Here is a 25295-nt window from a genome sequence, read left to right as displayed (position 1 = left end):
ATTTCAACATGGATATAATTGTTTAGATTGCGGCCACTTATATTTTTGAGATTTTTTTTAGTTTTAAATTATTTCTATGTTTTTATTATTTTAATATACTAATTTTAAAAATAAAATTTTAAAAATAAAAAATATTATTTTAACATATTTTTAAATAATTTTTTTAAAAAATATTAACAGCGCTTGAAAAAAACATGAAATGATATCCAAGGACGGATGAAAAATGCTATTTGATCTGAGTCATGTGCCCATTAAATACTAGAAGAAGTTGCTATTTTCTTTAATTTTATTTTTATGATATAATTTAATTAGTTAGATTTTAAATTTATATTTTTATAATTATGAATTTGAATTTTTTCAAAGTTATTGACGATTTATATAATTATTAATTTTAAAATATATTAAATTGATCAAAATATAAATAAATTAGTCTGAATAATAATAATAATAATAATAATAATAACAATAATAATAAAAGTTGCTCTCTTCTGTTAAAAAAACATATACACCAAGTGCTACCTGCATATCTATGATGTTGCTAAAGTAATTCTGACTCACGGAAGGACAGATAAATTTTATAAAATTCGCTAGTGATTTATTTCTTTTTTTTAAAAAAAAAGAAACTTGAAATTAAATTAAATTTTGATTAAGTTATGAATTTACTTCTTGAGTGGATTAAATCTAATCGGATAAATTTTAATCTATTTTTTTTGTAAAAAAAATTATAACCCGGGCTCCGTTACAGGGTTAATTAATGAACTTTTCCTTGATTATTACTTGAACAAGCCCTTTTAATACATTTTTCATAAGAATTCTTATGGCGCATTGAGAGCCTCGCTGTCTCTTTTCAACAGCGACTCGAAGTTTTGAACCTGTTTTTTCCCCCATCTCCCACCTCGCATGAAGCCCAGATGTCTATTCTCTAATAATTTGCTTGCGCTATGAATTCTCACCAGCTTGATCTGCTTCCAAAAATACCAAACAGTTTTCTTAGCTAATAAAGATAAAGTTGGTGATGCTTTGGTTAACGTGGGAGTGATGAAAAGTCAATGTCATGAGGCGGGGGTTGGTGAGCACCAATAAAAAACTGTAAAAACAAAATTGCTCCTCACAGATTCACTATAAGTTGTCCCTCCATCATCCTTCGAGGCAGGTGGCAGCTCCATTGACCTTTGTTCACCCTCTCTCGAACCCTCCTTTTGTCTCCGATATTCTCTCTAATTCTCTGCTCTAGAGACTCTCTGGCTCACAGGTATGCTACATCTTCATGTGTTTGTTCTTGATTTAATTCTTGCGTCCTTTCTTTCTCTTCTTTGGGTTTTTAAGCTAACAAGGTCGTTTAAAACCGAAGTTAGACTAATAAACGCATGAATTAAAGGGTTGATTTTTATGTTTCTGGGAAAGATATGGATGCATTGATTTTGTGTTTTAAGTGATAGTGATAAAGATGCATCCAGTTCCTTTTCTTTTGGTTCAGAAGTTATGGTTGATGGAGTCATTTTCAGATTGTAAGATTTAAGAGGGAAAAAGGAAGGCTTTTGCTTTTTTTGGTGTTTCACATCGGTTCTACAACAGAAAGATTTCATTTTTCACTATTTATTAATGCCAGCCACTGCATTTAAATGTGCAACCACCAAGAACTGTTTGGCACATAAACAGGCTGGGGCTGGAAAGGGCAACGATCACAATTTAAAGGATATCCATTATCAATTTGTGACAATTTGTCTTTGAAACTGCAGAGAACTTGGGGTGGAAGTGGGATAGAATCGATAAATAGAGCATTAGCACGGGGAAAGATGATAATCAATGTGAAAGAATCAACCATGGTGCAGCCGGCAGAGGAGACGCCCCGGAGGAGGCTGTGGAATTCTAATGTGGACCTGGTGGTACCAAGATTCCACACCCCGAGTGTCTACTTTTATAGGCCCACAGGTGCCTCAAACTTCTTTGATGCAAAAGTGCTCAAAGAGGCTTTGAGTAAGGCCCTTGTACCATTCTACCCTATGGCAGGGCGGTTACGTAGAGATGATGATGGCCGCATCGAGATCGATTGCAATGCTGAGGGAGTGTTGTTTGTTGAAGCTGAGACCGCCTCAGTTGTTGCTGATTTTGGTGATTTTGCACCCACTTTAGAGCTCAAGCAGCTTATTCCAACTGTGGATTACTCTGGCGGGATATCTACTTATCCTCTTTTGGTTTTGCAGGTATGTTTCTTCCATTTTTATTTTCATCTAATACGGGAGTTATTTATTTTTGATCCATTGAGCCAGCACACAAGTGATTCAATTATGTGATTTATCTTTCGATTTTGAACATGTTGCATGAATTATGGTGTAAGTGTGCCTCTTGAAATCCTCCTCTTCAAGGCCTGATTTCTTAAGAAGCCATAAATATATCCTTCTAAGCTGCATAAGCGAGTCAATTCAACTGTTGTTTCAACTGATGAGTTTCCATTGTGGTTGGATGGGATAATCTTCATGTACGAAAGATCTGCTATGAACATAAAATCTCTCATGTCACCTAGAGGCTCTTACTTTTTCTGGGCCAGAAATGAAAATGCTAGGTCAAGCTGTCCTGGAGTGTTTTGTAAGCGCGTATCTACTCTAGAATTTATGATTTGGATGTTACATGGCATCAAAATTTGATTTGGAACCTTATCAGTAGAAGCAACAACTCTGGTTTTTTCATTCACTGGCAGGTCTTATGTAACATAATTCACCCAAAGTTTGAGATGAATTGTAATGCACACAAGTCTCATCACCTAATTCATGAATTTATTAGAGAAAATGCAGTTTAACCTCCTAGTTTGACAAAATCACATTAAACAAACTCAAGTAGCATAAGCTTCCTTTTTTCATATCTATAGGGGAAGACCGTACCCATCTTATTACATTTGAAAGTATACTGAACATCCCAGTAGTGTTGTTTCCATAACAATAAAAACAGTAACCAGTAAACACCCTGAAATTTTGATGTCAAGAAGTCTTCGCAACAAGATTTGAAGATAGCATAAAGTAAGTTTGTTTAGTCAGTTTTCGGTTTATAAAACAAGAGAAGTGGTTAGCATTTTACCTCAAACTTCACAGATAATCAAGTTAATTTAATCCATCTAAAGCTTAAGGGCACCGTGTAACTGTTTAAATCACTTTTCAGATTGATAATTTACATGAGGTTTGGTTTCATGTCGAGAAAAAGAAAAGGAAGAGGTCTAGTTTAGTTTTGAATTTGTATTGTTGAGATCATTTCCACACTGGCTGTCCCAACTTGATGGGTGGGTGCTCGATAGATGACTTTAGAGAAATTAATGGGTAGCTAACAACCTTTTGTTATCCTACTACAAGTTTTGAAGTTGCCCCATAAGGATTGGATGTGACCATGATTCACATAAATTCAACAAACAGAGTATATTGCACATGGAATCGTTAGTTGTGATAGTAGGGACAGAGTACTGCAGTAATGTAGACTACAATACATTTACTTGATAGCATTTACTGCATCTGCACATTTCATTGGTGGGAACTTTAAAAGTTATTACAACATGACCCAAATTCACTTGAGCATCGATTCAATGGTATTGTAATCGTTCACATCATCATTTGAGGATACATTTAAGCTCTTACGATGACAAATAGTTTGCTGCTAAATTGTGTAAAATACATTTAAAACTCAACCAAGGATTTAAAGTGAGGTAGTTAAGAATATTTCCACTTAAGAGAGCTGGTAACTCTGACATTGGTTTTTTTCTTTGTGTTGAATTTATTGACTTGGTATATAGAAATTTGGTTTGCCTTTGTTAGGTCATGCTCATCTGTCTCAAATGGTTTGTGTACTTCAATTTTTTATGTGCACTCTGTTTCCATGGCTTTCGGAAATAATTTTTATCAAACTTTGATGAATTCACCTTATCATAGTATTTGCTAGTTGAGCATGATAAATGAAGTAGACCTGGTTTTCTTTTTTTTTTTTTGGTGACTGGCAAGTGGTAATGAGTGAGTAGTAGAGCCACCCATGAAAACAGGCTGCCAACTTACTGCATGTTCACAGATTAGCAAGAAAATTCAACTTCTAGATGGCATGGATACTTCTCAAGCTCCTGAATACACTCAAGATATTTTTCTGTTGATTGCAGTTGCATTTTTCTTTACTGGAATAAAGAACTCTGCTTGAAATAATAATCTCCTGGTTTTAGTCCGGTACTTAATTAGCCAAGTCTATCTATCACTTAAATCCAATTTGTTTTAATGCTACTGTGAGCGCACAATAAGCAAGCTTTTGATTTGATTCTCCCCAGGTGACCCATTTCAAATGTGGAGGAGTTTCACTTGGTGTTGGTATGCAACACCATGCAGCGGATGGGTTTTCTGGTCTCCACTTTGTGAATACATGGTCAGATATGGCTCGTGGTCTTGACCTTACAATTCCACCCTTCATTGATAGGACCCTTCTCCGTGCCCGAGACCCACCCCAACCTGCATTCCACCACGTTGAGTACCAGCCTCCTCCTGCCATGAAAGCTGTTCCTGAAACCTCAAAACCAGAGAGCACAGCGGTCTCCATTTTTAAGTTGACCAGGGATCAGCTCAACACCCTCAAAGCCAAAGCAAAGGAAGGTGGAAACAATATTGGTTATAGTTCATATGAAATGTTGGCGGGTCATGTATGGAGATCAGCATGTCAGGCGCGGGGACTTCCTGATGATCAAGAAACCAAGTTATATATTGCTACAGATGGTCGGTCAAGACTGCGCCCTACGCTTCCACCTGGTTACTTTGGCAATGTAATCTTTACAGCAACACCAATTGCAGTTGCAGGTGAAATTCAATCAAAGCCAACATGGTATGCTGCAGGAAAAATTCATGATTCATTGGTTCGCATGGACAATGATTATCTAAGGTCAGCCCTTGATTTCCTAGAGCTTCAGCCTGATTTATCAGCCCTTGTTCGCGGCGCCCATACTTTCCGGTGCCCAAATCTTGGGATTACTAGCTGGGTTAGGCTGCCAATCCATGATGCAGATTTTGGCTGGGGAAGACCTATATTTATGGGGCCTGGTGGGATAGCATACGAGGGCTTATCATTCATCATACCAAGCTCAACAAATGACGGAAGCATGTCAGTAGCCATATCTTTGCAAGCTGAACACATGAAACTATTTGAGAAGTTTATGTATGACATTTAACAGAATGAGCCGAGGCTATTATCCTGTCATGGTTTCTGTCCTCCCATCAGTAAATCAGGCTGGGAAATTTCAGGCATGCCAAGTTTTTTCTCTCTTGATGCCCGTGTATCTGTCATAGAGGGTTTTTCTCTTCTCTTCTTTTCTTTTCGGACATGGTTTGATGCAAGGAAGACTATTTGAAAGGATGATGCGCCCCTTACGAGGGCTTATGTTGTACATATTTATGTATTTGGCTCGAACTACGAAGTATAGGATGGAAGGAATAAATACGACACAGAATATCATGTTTAGATTGGTGGAGATGGAGACAACAAAATCCAAAGTATTTCTTCTTCTCTTTGAGATGACATGCTGACCAAAGACCAAACCAAGAAGTTTAATGATTTTTTCACCTTGTTTTTCACAGAACAATTTGGTGTTGTCTGAATATCTTTTACCACTAGATTTGTTCAAAAAAAAAAAAGAGTAAAAAAATATAAATTTAAAAATCATGAATAATCAGAAAGAAAAAAGAGAGAGGGGAGGAATAGAAAAGAGAGGAATGTCGAAAATTAAGTTAAATTTTATCTTTGATAACTAAAGATTCTCGTCGTGATTAATTCAAGCATACCATGATTATTTGAATTTTATATCTATATCTAAAATCTTTACATTAGAATTTTGTATTGATTTTATTTATTTATTAATAATATTTGGGCTTAGATTTGTATTTAAGGAGTTTATTAGATTTTTTTAGTTGTGTATTTTAGTGAGAAAAAAAATTAAACAAATGAAGTTTTTTGATATTTTTTACCACTAGATTTGTCTCAACAAAAAAAAGTAAAAAATATGAATTTTAAAAATCATGAATAATCAGAAAAACAAAAAGAGGAGAGGGAGAGAAAATACAAGAATGTCAAAATATCAGATTTAATTAATTCATAGATACTTAAATTAAACATATTATTTTTGGAAGAGGAATACATGATGATTTGAATTTCATATCTAAAAACATTACATTTGAATTTTGTATTGATATTTTTATTTATTATTGATATTTGAGCTTAGTTGTATTTAGAAAGTTTATTAGATTTTTTTAGATATGTATTTTAGTGAAAAATATAAAAAATAAAGTTTTTTAAAGTATGAGTGACATGCCATCTTTATATATATATATAAATATCGCTGGGTTTAGACTAGACTCAAGTGTGGTGGGTTTTTTCAGAAATGCTTAAACTTAGCTTCAAGCCTAATAATTTTTATATTTTATATTTTCTTATAATAGTTTTGTACATCAAGTTTGTTAATTTTTATTTACCTTATAAAAAATATATAATAAAAAATATATATTTTTATGTTTTTTATTTGATTTTTTTACGAATTAATACTTGCTTTTTTTTAGTCTTTTACTTTGTATTTGTATAATACTATTTTATTAAAACAATAATGAAGAAGATAATTCAATAAAAACAAATTTATAATAAATTTATAGATAGGATGTATTGGAGATGATGTATTTTTTTCTTACATAACTAATTCCTTACTTAAATTTTTATAAATTATAGATTCTTAATGATTATGATATTAAGTGTTGATTATAAATCTTAATTATAATTTTATAATTAAATTTTAAAAATATTTTTAATATATTATACCTCTACAAGAGGTACGACAAAAGCTTTTACTATCACTAAATAACGTCGAGGTCCCCACGACAAAGTTGATAAGAGTTGAGCGTAGCAACACGTCGATAAGAAAATGATGCACAAGTTTTCAACTACTAAATTATAATTGATTTTAAATAATATATATTGATCCATTAACTGGGAAGTAAAGATCATTGCGAGTGCTGTATTTGCAGATTGTTTGACTTCTTATGCTCTAGCTTAACGAAGAATGACCATGGTGTAAAGAAGGTAATAGTCTTGCATTCATTTTTACCTCCACGCTCCCTGCATTTTACCTCTCGACCAACCGCTACCATAAAGGCTCTCTTGAGATTTGAGATGATAATAATCTAGTGAAAATAACATTGTGAAATACAAATCTCGGACCGTCATCGATAAAGAGAACACTTGCTTGTTCGTCAATGGAGGAGGCTTGTTTTCTTTCACTGTACCTGAGTTTAAGTTCTAACGTGCATGTCTGTCACCCCCGCGGTGCCTTACATGCCTACTGGGTTTGTAGGATATTCAGTGGGCTGTGGAGATTAGTCATGGTGCGCGCAAGCTGGCCCAGACACTCCACGCAAATAAATAAATAAATAAAAAAATTCAACCCCAATTTTAAATTACATTTGGGAACGACATGTAACTCATGTTTTTAAAGATTAAAGATTTTGAATTTTGAATTTTAAATTTTAAATAATTTTTTATGTTTTAAAATTGTTTTAATGTGTTAATATCAAAAATAATTTTTTAAAATTAAATTTTTTTTATTTTAATATATTTTTAAACCTAAAATATTTTAAATTATTAACACTATTATAATCACAGACAGCTGTAATATTTGGATTTTAAAATAGTAGCTTTAGGAGCATCGCTTTGGATGCAAGTTTTTGTTCCCAACAAAATTCATTCACCTTTTTAAGTTATCTCTCCGTCCCAGACAATAATATCTCTCGTAGCTTACCCTCTTCCACTCTCCTCTCGGAATTTCTCCATTACCTCCCTTCAACAGCACATATCAACTCAAACTTGAAGCCAACAAGAAAGATCTCTAAAAACCCGAGAAAACAAACACTTTCTTGTTTTTTTCTTGTTTTTTTTTCATGGCCAAGTCTTTCTTTGGAGACTCTAGTCGCTGAAGGTGAGTACACATGGAAAGAAAGGCCATTGGAATTGATCTTGGCACAAGCTACAGTTGTGTAGGCGTGTGGCAGAATGATCGTGTAGAGATCATAGCCAATGACCAAGGGAATAGAACGACTCCATCTTATGTTGCCTTCACTGATACTGAACGTTTGATAGGTGATGCAGCCAAGAACCAAGCTGCCATGAATCCTCGAAACACTGTTTTTGACGCGAAAAGACTTATTGGCAGGGGTTTCCACGCCCCTTCTGTTCAGCGTGACATGAAGCTGTGGCCTTTTAAGGTGATTCCAGGTCCTGGTTGTAAGCCTATGATTGTTGTTAAGCATAAAGGTGTAGAGAAGCAGTTTTCCGCAGAGGAGATATCTTCTATGGTTTTGATGAAAATGAAGGAGATTGCTGAGGCTTATCTGGGTCATTCTGTAAAGAATGCTGTGGTGACTGTGCCTGCTTGTTTTAATGACTTGCAAAGGCAGGCTACGAAGGATGCTGGTGCTATTTCTGGGCTCAATGTTTTGAGGATTATCAATGAGCCTACTGCAGCTGCTATTGCTTATGGTTTGGATAAAAAGGAGTCTCGAAGCGGCGAGCAGAATGTGCTTATTTTCGATCTTGGTGGTGGAACTTTTGATGTTTCTCTGTTGACGATCGAGGAGGGGATTTTTGAAGTGAAGGCTACTGCTGGTGATACTCATCTTGGAGGTGAGGACTTCGATAACAGGCTTGTTAATCATTTTTTGGCGGAGTTCAAGAGGAAGCACAAAAAAGATATTAGTGGTAATCCAAGAGCTTTGAGAAGGTTGAGGACTTCCTGTGAGAGGGCGAAGAGGACTTTGTCTTCGACTACACAGACGACGATTGAGATTGATTCTCTGTTTGAAGGCATTGATTTCTACACTAAAATTACAAGAGCGAGGTTTGAAGAATTGAACACGGATTTGTTTAGGAAGTGCACGGAACGTGTGGAGAAATGTCTTCGTGATTCAAAGATCGAAAAGAGTCATGTTCATGAGGTTGTTCTTGTTGGTGGTTCAACAAGAGTTCTCAGAGTGCAGCAACTCTTGCAAGACTTCTTCAATGGCAAGGAACTTTGCAAGAGCATCAATCCTGATGAAGCTGTTGCTTATGGTGCTGCTGTCCAAGCTGCAATTTTGAGTGGTGACGGGAATGAGAAGGTTCAAGATTTGCTTGTTCTTGATGTTACTCCTCTAAGCCTTGGGATTAAGACTGCTGGTGATATAAAGACAGTTTTGATTCCAAGAAACACAAAGATTCCCGCCAAGAAGGAGCTAATCTTTTCTACATGTTCTGATAATCAGCCAAGAGTGCTTATTCAGGTTTATAAACGTCAAGGTGCTAGAACCGAATACAATGATCTTCTTGGTAAACTCGAGTTCACAGGCATTCCTCCAGCCCCAAAAGGAGTCCCTCAGATCAATGTATGTTTCGATATTGATGCTAATGGAATTCTGAATGTTTCTGCGGAGGATAGGACTGCAGGAGTGAAGAACAAGATCACCATCACTAATTTCAAGGGAAGATTGAGCAAAGATGAGATTGAGAGAATGGTGCAGGAAGCAGAGAAGTACAAGGCAGAGGATGGGGAGGTTAAGAAGAAGGTGGATGCCAAGAACTCATTGGAGAATTATGTTTACAATATGAGAAATACAGTGACGGATGAGAAGTTTGCAGAGAAATTGAATCCAGCTGGCATGCAGAAGATTGAGAAAGCAATTGATGAGACTATTAAGTGGTTGGAAAGGAACCAATTGGCAGAGGTGGATGAATTTGCAGACAAACAGGAGGAGTTAGAGGGCTTGTGCAATCCAATTATTGCAAAGATGTATCAAGGCGCTGCTTCAGACGTGTCAATGGGTGGTGGTGCTGAGATGCCAAATGGTGGTTATGGCAAGCCTAGCTCCGGAGGTTCTGGTGCTGGACCGAATATTGAGGAAGTTGATTGAGGCATGAACTTGGGCAAGTAGGGTGTTCTGTTTTGCCTCTCTGCCCTTCTACTCTGTTTGGGCTTGTCACGTTTGACAGAATTCCTATGCAATGTAAAGTTTTAGTTGAGGCTTGAGGGATTCACATGTATGGAAATCTATATCAATACTTACGTAAAAGATATCCAGTTTGATTTTAGTGAATAAAAAATCTTGAATTTCTTTTCTTTCTTTCTTTGATTTCTTTGTTGGGTTTTGATGTTAGAACTTAGCTTGGACTACCATATCATCCCAAATCTCCTGCAACTTCCATTTGACTAGCAAGAAACTATTGCTTCTTAGGATTTGGTAGATTGAGAAAATTACACTAGTCTTGTATCTTATATCTTCATTCTCGCGAATAACTTAGGAAGCCATTCCCAAATGGGTTCTCACAGTTAGAGAGAGCTCGTAGACAGATTTCTCTGCTCTGCCCATGCAATGGTCTTTGGTGGGCATGGTTAAATGTGAAAATGGCAGCTTATATCTACGAAAATACGGCCAGGGAAAGGTCAAGTCTTGGTTCCAGTAGTGTGAAGGAAACTAAAACCATTGGACGGGAGACCATCTGTATTTCTGCTGTTTAAAACATAAAAAATGGAATAGGATCTTGTTTACAAACATGCTTTAATATATGTTTCAAGAAAAGGGTCAGTGCAAAGTATTTCTTTAATATATGCTTCTTTATATGTTTGTCTGAAGAGTTAGAATAAGGAAGCCTATAACAACAATGGCTAAAACATCATGGCTGAATCCCTTGCTTGTAGTTTAAAACTAACCCACTTTAGAATTTTTAATTTGGTCCATTGATAAAGATGATAGCGACATGATATGATAATCCTATTGTTAAATGTTAATGGCTTTGGAGAAAATTCTTTGTTAACTTAAATAAGGGAATCATGCAGTTATGTGATTCATCTTCTTTTATCAAGTGGGTTGCTGGTTTAGATTAAGCAAAGACACAAAATCCTCAAAAACTATAAAGTGATTTGTTATGCTTGATTCTTATACACGGTCCAAGCCTCATGATGGAGGTTAGCTTAGATAGGAGATTTCAATAGCAATTTGTGTTCCAATTATCTGACAAAAAGAGGATGGCTGGTGGAATAAAACCTGTAGTTCCCTTTTTTATTATTATTATTATTATTATTGCAAAAGCCTTCATAGTGCCTCCAATGTTTAGCTGCTGGAACATCCAAGCGGCATCCAATAACTTTGTATAGAAGCTCTGATAATGGTTTGGTCTTCGAAATAATATATCAAGAGGTTGATGGTGGTCGCTATAGTGGAACATCATCCCACTTCACATTCGTGTGATTCTGCTCCTACTAATTGCATGAAAGTAACTCAGGAACCATACAGCCTTAGTGGAAAACGCGTTGTAATTTGGTGTTCTTTGGCAGCAGAATTGTTTCTGGTTGGAACTTGGGATAGAAGATCTGATGTCACTTTGTTACTCCTTTCCATCCCCTTCTCCCCCAAGTAAAATAAAGAAACAATTGTAAACGAAAACTATCAGTTGGCTTTAAGTATTTCATGTTAGTATTTGCTTGATTTCATAGATTTTATGGTGAATTTATAATTGATGACTTTACTTGTGGGAAAGAGGTGTGTAGGCATAATAGCTAGGCATTCCCTTCTGATTGCGTGTGGTTTGGCTCAAGCTTTTTACATTTGAAATTCGGGAATATATATATCTTATTGTCTGGAGAAAGGAGAGAGACTTGCTGGTGATTTTTAATCAAATTCTTGAAAGGTTAAAATAATATTCCGATGCCAGAGGCGTTACAGTGCATGTACAGAAAATAGGGAAGGTGTTAGTCATCACTGAGAGTGGATGACGACATTTCTAGAGAGGAAGCAAAAGTGGCAGTTGTGTCGCCACTGAGATACCTCTTTAGTCTGTCCAAGTCATCAGCAGCATCGAGCAGTGTAGGCCTAGTAGTGGGGGACTCCTGAGTGCAAAGAATACCCAACTCAGCTAATTCTCCGATTGCAACTTCCCACATCCTTTTCACTTCAGGAGATTGATCTCTTGAAGCTCTCATCAAGGAAGAGTCTACCTCTCTTTCCACCCTTCCATGGTAGTGAGTCTTCACCCATTTGTGTAGGTTCAGTCCATCAACAAACATGTCATCTGTTGGCCTTTTTCTGGTCAAAGTCTCAAGAACTAGAACGCCAAAGCTGTAAACATCTCCTTTTGTAGAAGTGTTTGATCCAAACCCATACTCTGCATTATAAGAATTCCAAGGGATTTACTCTCTTGTTTTTATATCAATGTGAAGTAATTAAGAAATTTGTACCTGGTGCGATATATCCAACTGATCCGCATAACAAATTTGCTGTAGAGTTTCCCATATTCTCAACGGCCCCACCGTTTCCACCCGCAACAGTCATAACTAATCTTGCTATACCAAAATCAGAAACCAGAGCGGTCATGTCATCATTGAGAAGAACATTACTCGGCTTTAGATCACAATGTATGACTTTAACAGGAGAGTGGTGGTGCAGATAGGCCATTCCTTCTGCTATGTCACTGCAAATGCTAACCCTCTGGAGAAGAGTCAAATCGGAACTACCTGAAGCCAAACCTGTCTCTGAATGTGGATATAAACGGCTATCCAAGCTTCCGTTTGCCATGTATGGAAGAACAAGAGCCTTGAAATCAGGAAGACTGCATGCTGTTATGATCCTTATCAAATTTCTGTGCCTAATCCTCTTCAACACCTGGCATTCCCTGTTAAAACTCTTGGTTGAATTTCCAGACTGCAACTGCAATACCTTTACGGCTATGGCTGTCCCATCTTGAAGAAGTCCCTTGTAAACACGGCCATAGCCACCCTTCCCAAGTAGTCTCTGCTCCTCAAATCCTTCTGTGGCTTCCAAGAGTTCTCTATATGTAATTCTTGGAAACTTGTGGATCAGTTCCGGTGTTTTTTGTTTTCTTGCCAGCTCTGTGTCCACTGAGTTTCCGGAGGAAACATTTGCCTTGACGCGGCGGATTCCAATCACACAACATATTGTTGTTAAGATAGCTGATGCAAATATGACCAGTACAAATATAATCAACATAGGTGAGTGAAACCAATTTCTTTTTCGAGAGCATTTCGGCATGCCATAAACTGTGCCACAAAGATGCCGATTGCCTAAGAATGACTTATCTGTGACAGAATTGAAGACACCGCCAGAGGGTATTACTCCTGCAAAGTTGTTGAAAGAAAGATTTAGGAAACTGAGGCTTTGAATTTTGTTGAGGCTTGTTGGGATCCCTCCAGACAAGTGGTTTCCGGAAACATCAAAGGATTCCAGGTTCTTTAGATCACCAATGGAATCAGGCAGGTGCCCTTCAATAGAATTACGTGAGAAATTTATCAGCTTCACTGCGATGCAGCTTGATATCTGAAAGAAGACACTTCCACTGAGGTTGTTTGATGAAACATCTATCTCTTCCACATTTTCCAGCTTACTGAGTTCTATAGGTAAAGGACCATCAAGATGATTGTGTGAAAGATTTAGAAATCTTCGGATCTCACGTATACCCGATATTTCTGTAGGGATGCTCCCTGTCAATTTGTTATAGGACAAATCCAGCTTGGACAGATCAGTGCACTGCCCTAATGTTGAAGGAATAGTTCCTGAAAGCAGGTTGTTGTTGAGAAACAGAAAACTCAGTCGAACCAAGTTTCCTAGAGTTGCAGGAATTTCACCAGAGAGTTGATTGTTTGACAGGTCAAGCAGACCAAGACGAGGGAGCTGACATAATGCTGCTGGAATTGCACCAGTTAATAAGTTGTGTGATAAGAAAAGCTGCTCCAAGGAAGACATCTGATTGATTTCAGCGGGAATGGTTCCGTTTAGAGAATTGGATGTCAAATTCAGCACTGTAAGATTGGAAAGATGTGCTATTTCTGAAGGGATCATTCCAGAGATCCTGTTTTCTTGCATTAACATGGTATCTAGAATGACACTAAGTTGGCCAATCGAACTGGGCAATCTTCCTCCAAGATTCATACCAGCCATCTCAAGCTCCTCTAATTCGGTACAATTTGCAAGTGCTGTGAAGAATGGCTCGAGGTTGGTGTTGCGATCATGGCTGACCATATTATTATACGATAAATGCAGTGAGACAACTGAATATAGTTTCCCTATGATATTTGCAGGCAATTCTCCAGTGAGATTGTTATACTCCACATCTATATTATATAACCCTGAAATGTTGGCTAAAGATGCAGGAAGTTCTCCTCTAAATTGATTGTTGTACAAATTGAGGTTCCAGATGCCTGGACAATTTCCGATCTCTTCGGGAATTCGGCCCGTAAGCAAGTTCTGGGACAGGTCTATATTCGCTAATGAAGTGCAGTTTGAGAAGAAGGACGGTGAAAGTGTGCCCGTCAAATGGTTTCCGTTGAGAGATAGCACAGTAAGATTGGGAAGAATGGAAAGAAATTCTGGAAATGGGCCATGTAGATTGTTGCTGTCTAGCAAGAGAGAATGCAGATGCTGAAGAGAAGAAAATTCAGGAGGAATAATGCCATAAAAGTCATTCTCAGAAAGACTGAGACTTCGAAGCTCACTGAGATTTGAAATGATGGGAGACAGTGGCCCTGTGAGTTCACTGCGGGACAGATTGAGTTTTACCACACTGTGTCGATGTTTGTCGCATCTGACACCTGCGAAGCTGCAAACATCTCCATCTTCAGTCCAGGTAGCTAGCATGGACTTTGGATAAAAAACTATGGTCTTTTTGAATGCTAGAAGAGCAGCCTTGTCAGCAAGCAAGGAATGGTTACGATGGTGGTGAGAACCTGAAACTGCAAAAGGAGACATTAGAAATAAATGCTGGAGCAGCAGCAGAAATGTTCTGATGAAGATCATTTTTCTTCTGTTGTAAGTGTCCAGTAATGTTTCTTCTATGAGAACCCTTGCTCCTCACACTTTCATCCTGCTTCATAATAATGAATTACTGTCAGAAAAAAGATCTTGAACTTTTAACTGAGAGGTGCAGATGCGATTGATAGAATAAAAGAGTGGTACAAATGAAGAGATAATTGATCTCTCAGGAATTAAAACGAAATTCAGTGCAGGTTATGATTTTGTGGAGGGACTAAAAAACTAATCCCACCTCTTTCGTCATGATGAGTAGACCTTCAACTAAGCCTAAATGAATATGCATTGAAGGGACAACAGAGCAGATTGGCTTATCCCTTTTCTTTTCGTAGTAGGGCACGCGCAATTTCAACCTTTACTGTTGAAATATACTTTACTTTGCCTGCACAGTTGCATATGCATGTGATACACGCACAAAGAGGTTGCATGTGACATTTCTTTACCCTGTTCATCGTGGATGCAAGATGTGTTTCTTTCGGGTACTGCAGTTGACATTTTTGTGTGATAGGAGTGAAACTTGTTTCTAGAAGAGCTCAGTTGACATTCTTAGTGTTCTTCGAGTGCCGATGACTAAGGCCACTGTCTGTGGCTTGTCCTTCAGCAACAAGATGCCAATCCTGAATCATATCAACCAAAAACAACGGGAATGATCTCTCGTTTTCATGTTACAGAAAGAAGCAAAATTTCTGCGCAAGTCTGTCTATTGTTTTTGGCTGTCTCGTTATCATTTCTTCATCATCATCACAAATGGAGAATTTGATGGAAATGAAAGCCTCCACTAGGCTTGGAATAGGTGGTTGAGTTGGTGAAGAGCTAGGGTCCAAGAGGTATCTTCTCTTCGTGATCTCTGATTCGAATTCCTTTGTCCACTAATATTATTTGTCACAGACCGCAGGGCATGCTCTTGAAAGTCTTGTTTAGAGAGAGAAGATTTGGCATGGTGCATGCAAGCCAGCACATTATACCCTTCCAAAAAAATAAAAAAGAATGCCAATATCTTTTAGGACCCACCCTCTTTAGGGAAGTTTGTGGCTATCCCGTTTTTTCGATCCTCGTGGAGTAGTGGTGCAAGGATTTTTTAAGGCCTTCGGCCCCTCTATCCTGTGACCCTGCCGATATGTGATTTTTTAACAGAGATGGTGCAAGTTCTCTCTTATTTGTCAAGTTCTTACCCTTTTAGATACTCAAATTTCAAGATTACACAGGATATTTACGTCTTGTTAGACTTCATACCGGTGAATTCAACTCCATGACGTCTCCATGAAAGCTTGATTTGTTGTGTATGGTCCCACACCATGTGATGGTGGGACCATCACATTAAATATCATGTGATGGTTGTCTCTTGGTGTTAATATTAGTGTGGTTTTTTGGTTAGGCACCCACCATATAACCACCATTGACTTTAGCCATGTCTAACATGGTTGCCACCAACCATGTTGTGTCCACACCCAACACTAGGGTCCAAGAGGTATCTTCTCTTCGTGATCTCTGATTCGAATTCCTTTGTCCACTAATATTATTTGTCACAGACCGCAGGGCATGCTCTTGAAAGTCTTGTTTAGAGAGAGAAGATTTGGCATGGTGCATGCAAGCCAGCACATTATACCCTGCCGATATGTGATTTTTTAACAGAGACGGTGCAAGTTCTCTCTTATTTGTCAAGTTCTTACCCTTTTAGATACTCAAATTTCAAGATTACACAGGATATTTACGTCTTGTTAGACTTCATACCGGTGAATTCAACTCCATGGCGCCTCCATGAAAGCTTGATTTGTTGTGTATGGTCCCACACCATGTGATGGTGGGACCATCACATTAAATGCCATGTGATGGTTGTCTCTTGGTGTTAATATTAGTGTGGTTCGGGTACTGTAGCAACAGATTTGAAAAGAGAAGATGGATGTCTCTTGGTGTTAATATTAGTGTGGTTCGGGTACTGTAGCAACAGATTTGAAAAGAGAAGATGGTTGTCTCTTGGTGTTAATATTAGTGTGGTTCGGGTACTGTAGCAACAGATTTGAAAAGAGAAGATGGATGTCTCTTGGTGTTAATATTAGTGTGGTTCGGGTACTGTAGCAACAGATTTGAAAAGAGAAGAGAGGAGAAGAAAATCAAGAGAGAAAAAGAGAAGAAAAGGCAACAGAGCAGCCTTCATTCTTTCTTCGATTTCCAGCTCGTTCATCGTTGGATCGGGCTGAGATTTTGACAGCAGCTTCTAGACACGTTGATCTTCATTCTGAACGGTTGGATCGAAGATTGGTGGTGTGAAAGCTGGCCGTTTTGACAGAAAACGGGGCTGTCAGTTTTGTGAGTTTTTCTCAAATAATTCTCCTTTAATCTTGTTGTAATCCGAGAATAAGTTGTTCTTGATGATATATATGTTGTATCCCTTAGTTGAATCTGAGAAATAATGATTGTGAACCCATTATTTGTTGATAGTGGAAGTTTTTAAGTGGACTACGGTCCCGTAGTTTTTCCCGCATCGGGTTTTTCACGTTAAAAATCTTGGTATTGATTTTGTGATTATTTGTATTATTTTTCATCATTGTTTGATTCTGTTTTACTGCACAAAGAAGAAAAGAATTATGACTTATGAATTATAATTGTATTCCGCTGAATTAATCTAGTTAAATTGGTGTCTAGTTGTTCCGAGTTTTCCCAACAGACAACATTCAACACAGACAAGGTTTTTCTGGCGGTGCCTCTTGTACTGATTTATATCACTGTATATGTTTTTACGGTGAGCATGAAATTTCACTTGTATACTTGAAAGAAAGTGATGCAGTCCGGAAACACTTGCTTTTATGGCTTGCGAAATTGGATATAGATGTATGAGCTGGGTTTTCTGGTTTAGGCTTAAGTATTCATAAAAAAAAAATCGACGAGAAACTCTTCTATACTAGAGTCATTACCAGGTGGCCCAAACTCAACAAGCTATTTTTTAAGCCCATTTTAAGTGCGCCGGAAGAAAGGAAAACAAAAGAAATAACCTTACTAAACACTCCTCTTGCAATAAAAAAAAAAAGTAACCATGATGAAGGCGTATTTTTTTAATTTAATGAATAATAAAAATCATTAGCCGTCACTTTAAGGCTATTTATAAATGAAATAATAATTTAATTTAAAAAAATCAACAAAGAAAATATAAAGTTTATTATTTAAATGCAATACATCTATACAACTAAGAAAAAAAAAACTTTTCGAGTTTATTCAAATACAATGTATCCAAGAATTAAAAATCTAGTTTTATGCATTTTTTTTCTAAATGACAAGAAATATTAGCAATAACGTATCCTTCTTTTATATAAAAAAAACACTTGTAGTAATATAAAACATCACTATTCTTTTGTTTTGCATTTTCATATTTGATCAACATCATGAATTTATTCATTTTTATTATAAATTTATTTTTAAAAAATCTTTTCCTTGGAGTTAACTTTTAATTTAAAAGAAACAAAAATAATATTTTATAGTTAGATTATCATAGGTATAAAAATCTTTCTTTGATTTCTTTGTTCGGTTTTGATGTTAGAACTTAGCTTGGACTACCATATCATCCCAAATCTCCTGCAACTTCCATTTGACTAGCAAGAAACTATTGCTTCTTAGGATTTGGTAGATTGAGAAAATTACGCTAGTCTTGTATCTTATATCTTCATTCTCGCGAATAACTTAAGAAGCCATTCCCAAATGGGTTCTCACTGTTAGAGAGAGCTCGTAGACAGATTTCTCTGCTCTGCCCATGCAATGGTCCTTGGTGGGCATGGTTAAATGTGAAAATGGCAGCTTATATCTACGAAAATACGGCCAGGGAGCCTCATCGAAAGATCAGGTCTTGGATCCAGTAGTGTGAAGGAAACTAAAACCATTGGACGGGTGACCATCTGTATTTCTGCTGTTTAAAACATACAAAATGGAATAGGATCTTGTTTACAAACATGCTTTAATATATGTTTCAAGAAAAGGGTCAGTGGAAAAATATTTCTTTAATATATGCTTCTTTATATGTTTGTCTGAAGATTTAGAATAAGGAAGCCTATAACAACAATGGCTAAAACATCATGGGTGAATCCCTTGCTTGTACTTTGAAACTAACCCACTTTAGAATTTTTAATTTGGTCCATTGATAAAGATGATAGCGAATGATATGATAATCCTATTGTTAAATGTTAATGGCTTTGGAGAAAATTCTTTGTTAACCTAAATAAGGGAATCATGCAGTTATGTGATTCATCTTCTTTTATCAAGTGGGTTGCTGGTTTAGATTAAGCAAAGACACAAAATCCTCAAAAACTATAAAGTGATATGTTATGCTTGATTCTTATACACGGTCCAAGCCTCATGATGGAGATTAGCTTAGATAGGAGATTTCAATAGCAATTTGTGTTCCAATTATCTGACAAAAAGAGGATGGCTAGTGGAATAAAACCTGTAGTTCCCTTTCTTTTCTTTTCTTTATTATTATTATTGCAAAAGCCTTCATAGTGCCTCCAATGTTTAGCTGCCGGAACATCCAAGCGGCATCCAATAACCTTGTATAGAAGCTCTGATAATGGTTTGGTCTTCGAAATAATATATCAAGAGGTTGATGGTGGTCGCTATAGTGGAACATCTTCCCACTTCACATTCGTGTGATTCTGCTCCTACTAATTGCATGAAAGTAACTCAGGAATCATACAGCCTAGTGGAAAACGCGTTGTAATTTGGTGTTCTCTGGCAGCAGAATTGTTTCTGGTTGGAACTTGGGATAGAAGATCTGATGTCACTTTGTTACTCCTTTCCATCCCCTTCCCCCCCAAGTAAAATAAGAAACAATTGTAAACGAAAACTATCAGTTGGCTTTAAGTATTTCGTGTTAGTATTTGCTTGATTTCATAGATTTTATGGTGAATTTATAATTGATGACATTGCTTGTGGGAAAGAGGTGTGTAGGCATAACAGCCAGGCATTCCCTTCTAGTTGCTTGTGGTTTGGCTCAAGCTTTTTACATTTGAAATTCGGGAATATATATATCTTATTGTCTGGAGAAAGGAGAGAGACTTGCTGGTGATTTTTAATCAATTTCTTGAAGGGTTAAAATAATATTCTGATGCCAGAGGCGTTACAGTGCATGTACAGAAAATAGGGAAGGTGTTAGTCATCACTGAGAGTGGATGACGACATTTCTAGAGAGGAAGCAAAAGTGGCAGTTGTGTCGCCACTGAGATACCTCTTTAGTCTGTCCAAGTCATCAGCAGCATCGAGCATTGTAGGCCTAGTAGTGGGGGGCTCCTGAGTGCAAAGAATGCCCAACTCAGCTAATTCTCCGACTGCAACTTCCCACATCCTTTTCACTTCAGGAGAATGGTCTCTTGAAGCTCTCATCAAGGAAGAGTCTACCGCTCTTTCCACCCTTCCATGGTAGTGAGTCTTCACCCATTTGTGTAGGTTCAGTCCATCAACAAACATGTCATCTGTTGGCCTTTTTCTGGTCAAAATCTCAAGAACTAGAACGCCAAAGCTGTAAACATCTCCTTTTGTAGAAGTGTTTGATCCAAACCCATACTCTGCATTATAAGAATTCAAAGTGATTTACTCTCTTGTTTTTATATCAATGTGAAGTAATTAAGAAATTTGTACCTGGTGCGATATATCCAACTGATCCGCATAACAAATTTGCAGTAGACTTTCCCATATTATCAACCGCCCCACCGTTTCCACCCGCAACAGTCATAACTAATCTTGCTATACCAAAATCAGAAACCAGAGCGGTCATGTCATCATTGAGAAGAACATTACTTGGCTTTAGATCACAATGTATGACTTTAACAGGAGAGTGGTGATGCAAATAGGCCATTCCTTCTGCTATGTCACTGCAAATGCTAACCCTCTGGAGAAGAGTCAAATCGGAACTACCTGAAGCCAAACCTGTCTCTGAATGTGGATATAAACGGCTATCCAAACTTCCGTTTGCCATGTATGGAAGAACAAGAGCCTTGAAATCAGGAAGACTGCATGCTGTTATGATCCTTATCAAATTTCTGTGCCTAATCCTCTTCAACACCTGGCATTCCCTGTTAAAACTCTCGGTTGCATTTCCTGACTGCAACTGCAATACCTTTACGGCTATGGCTGTCCCATCTTGAAGAAGTCCCTTGTAAACACGGCCATAGCCACCCGTCCCAAGTAGTCTCTGCTCCTCAAATCCTTCTGTGGCTTCCAAGAGTTCTCTATATGTAATTCTTGGAAACTTGTGGATCAGTTCCGGTGTTTTTTGTTTTCTTGCCAGCTCTGTGTCCACTGAGTTTCCAGAGGAAACATTTGCCTTGACGCGGCGGATTCCAATCACACAACATATTGTTGTTAAGATAGCTGATGCAAATATGACCAGTACAAATATAATCAACATAGGTGAGTGAAACCAATTTCTTTTTCGAGAGCATTTCGGCATGCCATAAACTGTGCCACAAAGATGCCGATTGCCTAAGAATGACTTATCTGCGACGGAATTGAAGACACCGCCAGAGGGTATTACTCCTGCAAAGTTGTTGAAAGAAAGATTTAGGAAACTGAGGCTTTGAATTTTGTTGAGGCTTGTTGGGATCCCTCCAGACAAGTGGTTTCCGGAAACATCAAAGGATTCCAGGTTCTTTAGATCACCAATGGAATCAGGCAGGTGCCCTTCAATAGAATTACGTGAGAAATTTATCAGCTTCACTGCGATGCAGCTTGATATCTGAAAGAAGACACTTCCACTGAGGTTGTTTGATGAAACATCTATCTCTTCCACATTTTCCAGCTTACTGAGTTCTATAGGTAAAGGACCATCAAGATGATTGTGTGAAAGATTTAGAAATCTTCGGATCTCACGTATACCCGATATTTCTGTAGGGATGCTCCCTGTCAATTTGTTATAGGACAAATCCAGCATGGACAGATCAGTGCACTGCCCTAATGTTGGAGGAATAGTTCCTGAAAGGAGGTTGTTGTTGAGAAACAGAAAACTCAGTCGAACCAAGTTTCCTACAGTTGCAGGAATTTCACCAGAGAGTTGATTGTTTGACAGGTCAAGCAGACCAAGACGAGGGAGCTGACATAATGCTGCTGGAATTGCACCAGTTAATAAGTTATGTGATAAGAAAAGCTGCTCCAAGGAAATCATCTGATTGATTTCAGCTGGAATGGTTCCATTTAGAGAATTGGATGTCAAATTCAGCACTGTAAGATTGGAAAGATGTGCTATTTCTGAAGGGATCATTCCAGAGATCCTGTTTTCTTGCATTAACATGGTATCTAGAATGACACTAAGTTGGTCAATGGAACTGGGCAATCTTCCTCCAAGATTCATACCAGCCATCTCAAGCTCCTCTAATTCGGTACAATTTGCAAGTGCTGTGAAGAATGGCTCGAGGTTGGTGTTGCGATCATGGCTGACCATATTATTATACGATAAATGCAGTGAGACAACTGAATATAGTTTCCCTATGATATTTGCAGGCAATTCTCCAGTGAGATTGTTATACTCCACATCTATATTATATAACTCTGAAATGTTGGCTAAAGATGCAGGAAGTTCTCCTCTAAATTGATTGTTGTACAAATTGAGGTTCCAGATGCCTGGACAATTTCCGATCTCTTCGGGAATTCGGCCTGTGAGCAAGTTCTGGGACAGGTCTATATTCGCTAATGAAGTGCAGTTTGAGAAGAAGGAAGGTGAAAGTGTGCCCGTCAAATGGTTTCCGTTGAGAGATAGCACAGTAAGTTTGGGAAGAATGGAAAGAAATTCTGGAAATGGGCCATGTAGATTGTTGCTGTCTAGCAAGAGAGAATGCAGATGCTGAAGAGAAGAAAATTCAGGAGGAATAATGCCATAAAAGTCATTCTCAGAAAGACTGAGACTTCGAAGCTCACTGAGATTTGAAATGATGGGAGACAGTGGCCCTGTGAGTTCACTGCGGGACAGATTGAGTTTTACCACACTGTGTCGATGTTTGTCGCATCTGACACCTGCGAAGCTGCAAACATCTCCATCTTCAGTCCAGGTAGCTAGCATGGGCTTTGGATAAAAAACTATGGTCTTTTTGAATGCTAGAAGAGCAGCCTTGTCAGCAAGCAAGGAATGGTTACGATGGTGGTGAGAACCTGAAACTGCAAAAGAAGACATTAGAAATAAATGCTGGAGCAGCAGCAGAAATGTTCTGATGAAGATCATTTTTCTTCTGTTGTAAGTGTCCAGTAATGTTTCTTTTATGAGAACCCTTGCTCCTCACAATTTCATCCTGCTTCATAATAATGAATTACTGTCAGAAAAAAGAACTTGAACTTTTAACACAGAGGTGCAGATGCGATTGATAGAATAAAAGAGTGGTACAAATGAAGTGATAATTGATCTCTCAGGAATTAAAAAGAAATTCAGTGCAGGTTATGATTTTGTTGGGGTACTAAAAAACTAATCTCACCTCTTTCGTCATGATGAGTAGACCTTCAACTAAGCCTAAATGAATATGCATTGAAGGGACAACAGAGCAGATTGGCTTATCCTTTTTCTTTTCGTAGTAGGGCACGCGCAATTTCAACCTTTACTGTTGAAATATGCTTTACTTTGCCTGCACAGTTGCATATGCATGTGATACACGCACAAAGAGGTTGCATGTGACATTTCTTTACCCTGTTCATCGTGGATGCAAGATGTGTTTGTTTCGGGTACTGCAGTTGACATTTTTGTGTGATAGGAGTAAAACTTGTTTCTAGAAGATCTCAGTTGACATTCTTAGTGTTCTTCGAGTGCAGATGACTAAGGCCACTGTCTGTGGCTTGTCCTTCTGGAACAAGATGCCAATCCTGATCATATCAACCAAAAACAACGGGAATGATCTGTCGTTTTCATGGAACAGAAAGTAGCAAAATTTCTGCGCAAGTCTGTCTATTGTTTTTGGCTGTCCCGTTATCATTTCTTCATCATCATCACAAATGGAGAATTTGATGGAAATGAAAGCCTCCACTAGGCTTGGAATAGGTGGTTGAGTTGGTGAAGAGCTAGGGTCCAAGAGGTATCTTCTCTTCGTGATCTCTGATTCGAATTCCTTTGTCCACTAATATTATTTGTCACAGACCGCAGGGCATGCTCTTGAGAGTCTTGTTTAGAGAGAGAAGATTTGGCATGGTGCATGCAAGCCACCACATTATACCCTTCCAAAAAAATAAAAAAGAATGCCAATATCTTTTAGGACCCACGCTCTTTGGGGAAGTTTGTGGCTATCCCCCTTTTTCGATCCTCTTGCAAGCTTTTTTGAGCTGTTCTGCGTGAGTTAGGCGCTCCTAGTTCGCAAATTGCATTTTCATAATCAAATTTATTCTTCACTTTTACTTTTAGATTAGATCTACACTCCATCATCAAGTGGATGGTGCTCATGGAGTAGTGGTGCAAGGATTTTTTAAGGCCTTCGGCCCCCTCTATCCTATGACCCTGCCGATATGTGATTTTTTAACAGAGACGGTGCAAGTTCTCTCTTATTTGTCAAGTTCTTACCCTTTTAGATACTCAAATTTCAAGATTACACAGGATATTTACGTCTTGTTAGACTTCATACCGGTGAATTCAACTCCATGGCGCCTCCATGAAAGCTTGATTCAGAAGAAAATAATGCTTTCTTATACTCCCTTTTTTTTCCGTCATACAACAGGTATATATATACAACCCTACACTTTCCTAACAGAATAAGGAAGGACTAATTACTTCCTAAACTAGAAAATTAAATATTGTAAGAATCCCGTAAATTATAGGAATCCTAATACAAGTTAACATTCCCCCTCAAGTTGGTGCATAGATGTCACACATGCCCAACTTATCTAAAAACCTGGAGAACTTGTTACTAGAAACCACTTTAGTGAGAATATCTGCTACTTGGTCGTCTGTTCCTATGGGAGGAACCTCAGTTACTTTGTTATCTAGCTTTTCTTTAATAAAGAACTGATCAACCTTTACATGCTTGGTCCTATCATGTTGTACTGGATTATGAGCAATATCACGAGCAGCTTTATTGTCACAAAATAACTTCATCGATTGGCTATGGTTGATCCCCATATCTTGTAATAGAAACTTAAGCCACAAGAGTTCACAGATACCGAGTGTCATGCCTCTAAATTCAGCTTCTGCGCTTGATCTTGATACAACATTTTGCTTCTTACTTCTCCACGTTACTAGATTTCCTCCAACAAAGGTAAAATACCCGGATGTCGAACGCCTATCATCTGTGGATCCAGCCCAATCAGCATCCGTATAGCACTCAATTTTGAAATGCCTATTTTTTCGAAATAAAACTCCTTTACCAGGGCTTCCTTTCAAGTAACTCAATATTCTCATGACTGCACTCATGTGTTGTTCTCCTGGATTGTGCATATATTGACTAATTACGCTCAAGGCATGAGCCAAATCTGGTCTAGTGTGACCCAAGTACATCAATCTTCCTACTAACCGTT

General features: G+C 37.8%; 4 protein-coding genes across 6 annotated transcripts; 2 read left to right on the top strand and 2 right to left on the bottom strand.

The window, feature by feature from the left end:
• The first annotated feature begins 1098 nt into the window (after nt 1-1098).
• On the top strand, nt 1099-5479 carry LOC105122903 (shikimate O-hydroxycinnamoyltransferase-like). Its single transcript, XM_011022275.1, has 3 exons — nt 1099-1252; nt 1740-2204; nt 4292-5479. The coding sequence occupies exons 2-3, from the start codon at nt 1797-1799 to the stop codon at nt 5177-5179; spliced, it is 1296 nt and encodes a 431-aa protein (XP_011020577.1). The 5' UTR covers nt 1099-1252; nt 1740-1796; the 3' UTR covers nt 5180-5479.
• A 2188-nt stretch (nt 5480-7667) lies between these two features.
• LOC105122905 (heat shock 70 kDa protein-like) lies at nt 7668-10149 on the top strand. Its single transcript, XM_011022276.1, has one exon. It carries the CDS (start codon nt 7977-7979, stop codon nt 9930-9932), a length of 1956 nt encoding a protein of 651 aa, XP_011020578.1. The 5' UTR covers nt 7668-7976; the 3' UTR covers nt 9933-10149.
• A 1525-nt stretch (nt 10150-11674) lies between these two features.
• LOC105122906 (putative leucine-rich repeat receptor-like serine/threonine-protein kinase At2g24130) lies at nt 11675-15160 on the bottom strand. Of its 3 annotated transcripts, none has more exons than XM_011022278.1 (3): nt 15073-15160; nt 12254-14892; nt 11675-12180 (listed from the first exon to the last, which is right to left on the bottom strand). In XM_011022278.1, exons 2-3 carry the CDS (start codon nt 14823-14825, stop codon nt 11768-11770), a joined length of 2985 nt encoding a protein of 994 aa, XP_011020580.1. In that variant the 5' UTR covers nt 14826-14892; nt 15073-15160; the 3' UTR covers nt 11675-11767. The 3 variants fall into 3 exon arrangements, with proteins under 3 accessions (XP_011020580.1, XP_011020581.1, XP_011020579.1); XM_011022279.1 differs by having other exon boundaries at nt 12254-14895; nt 15073-15157; XM_011022277.1 differs by lacking the exon at nt 15073-15160 and having other exon boundaries at nt 12254-15051.
• A 4742-nt stretch (nt 15161-19902) lies between these two features.
• Nucleotides 19903-23244, bottom strand: LOC105122907 (putative leucine-rich repeat receptor-like serine/threonine-protein kinase At2g24130). The gene is made up of 2 exons (XM_011022281.1): nt 20457-23244; nt 19903-20383 (listed from the first exon to the last, which is right to left on the bottom strand). Exons 1-2 carry the CDS (start codon nt 23026-23028, stop codon nt 19971-19973), a joined length of 2985 nt encoding a protein of 994 aa, XP_011020583.1. The 5' UTR covers nt 23029-23244; the 3' UTR covers nt 19903-19970.
• Nucleotides 23245-25295: the final 2051 nt, after the last annotated feature.

This window comes from Populus euphratica, unplaced genomic scaffold (assembly GCF_000495115.2).
Source record: "Populus euphratica unplaced genomic scaffold, PopEup_1.0 scaffold8.1, whole genome shotgun sequence".
NCBI lineage: Eukaryota > Viridiplantae > Streptophyta > Magnoliopsida > Malpighiales > Salicaceae > Populus > Populus euphratica.
The sequence above is the reverse complement of the archived record's forward strand: the minus strand, read 5'-3'. Positions and strand labels throughout refer to the sequence as shown.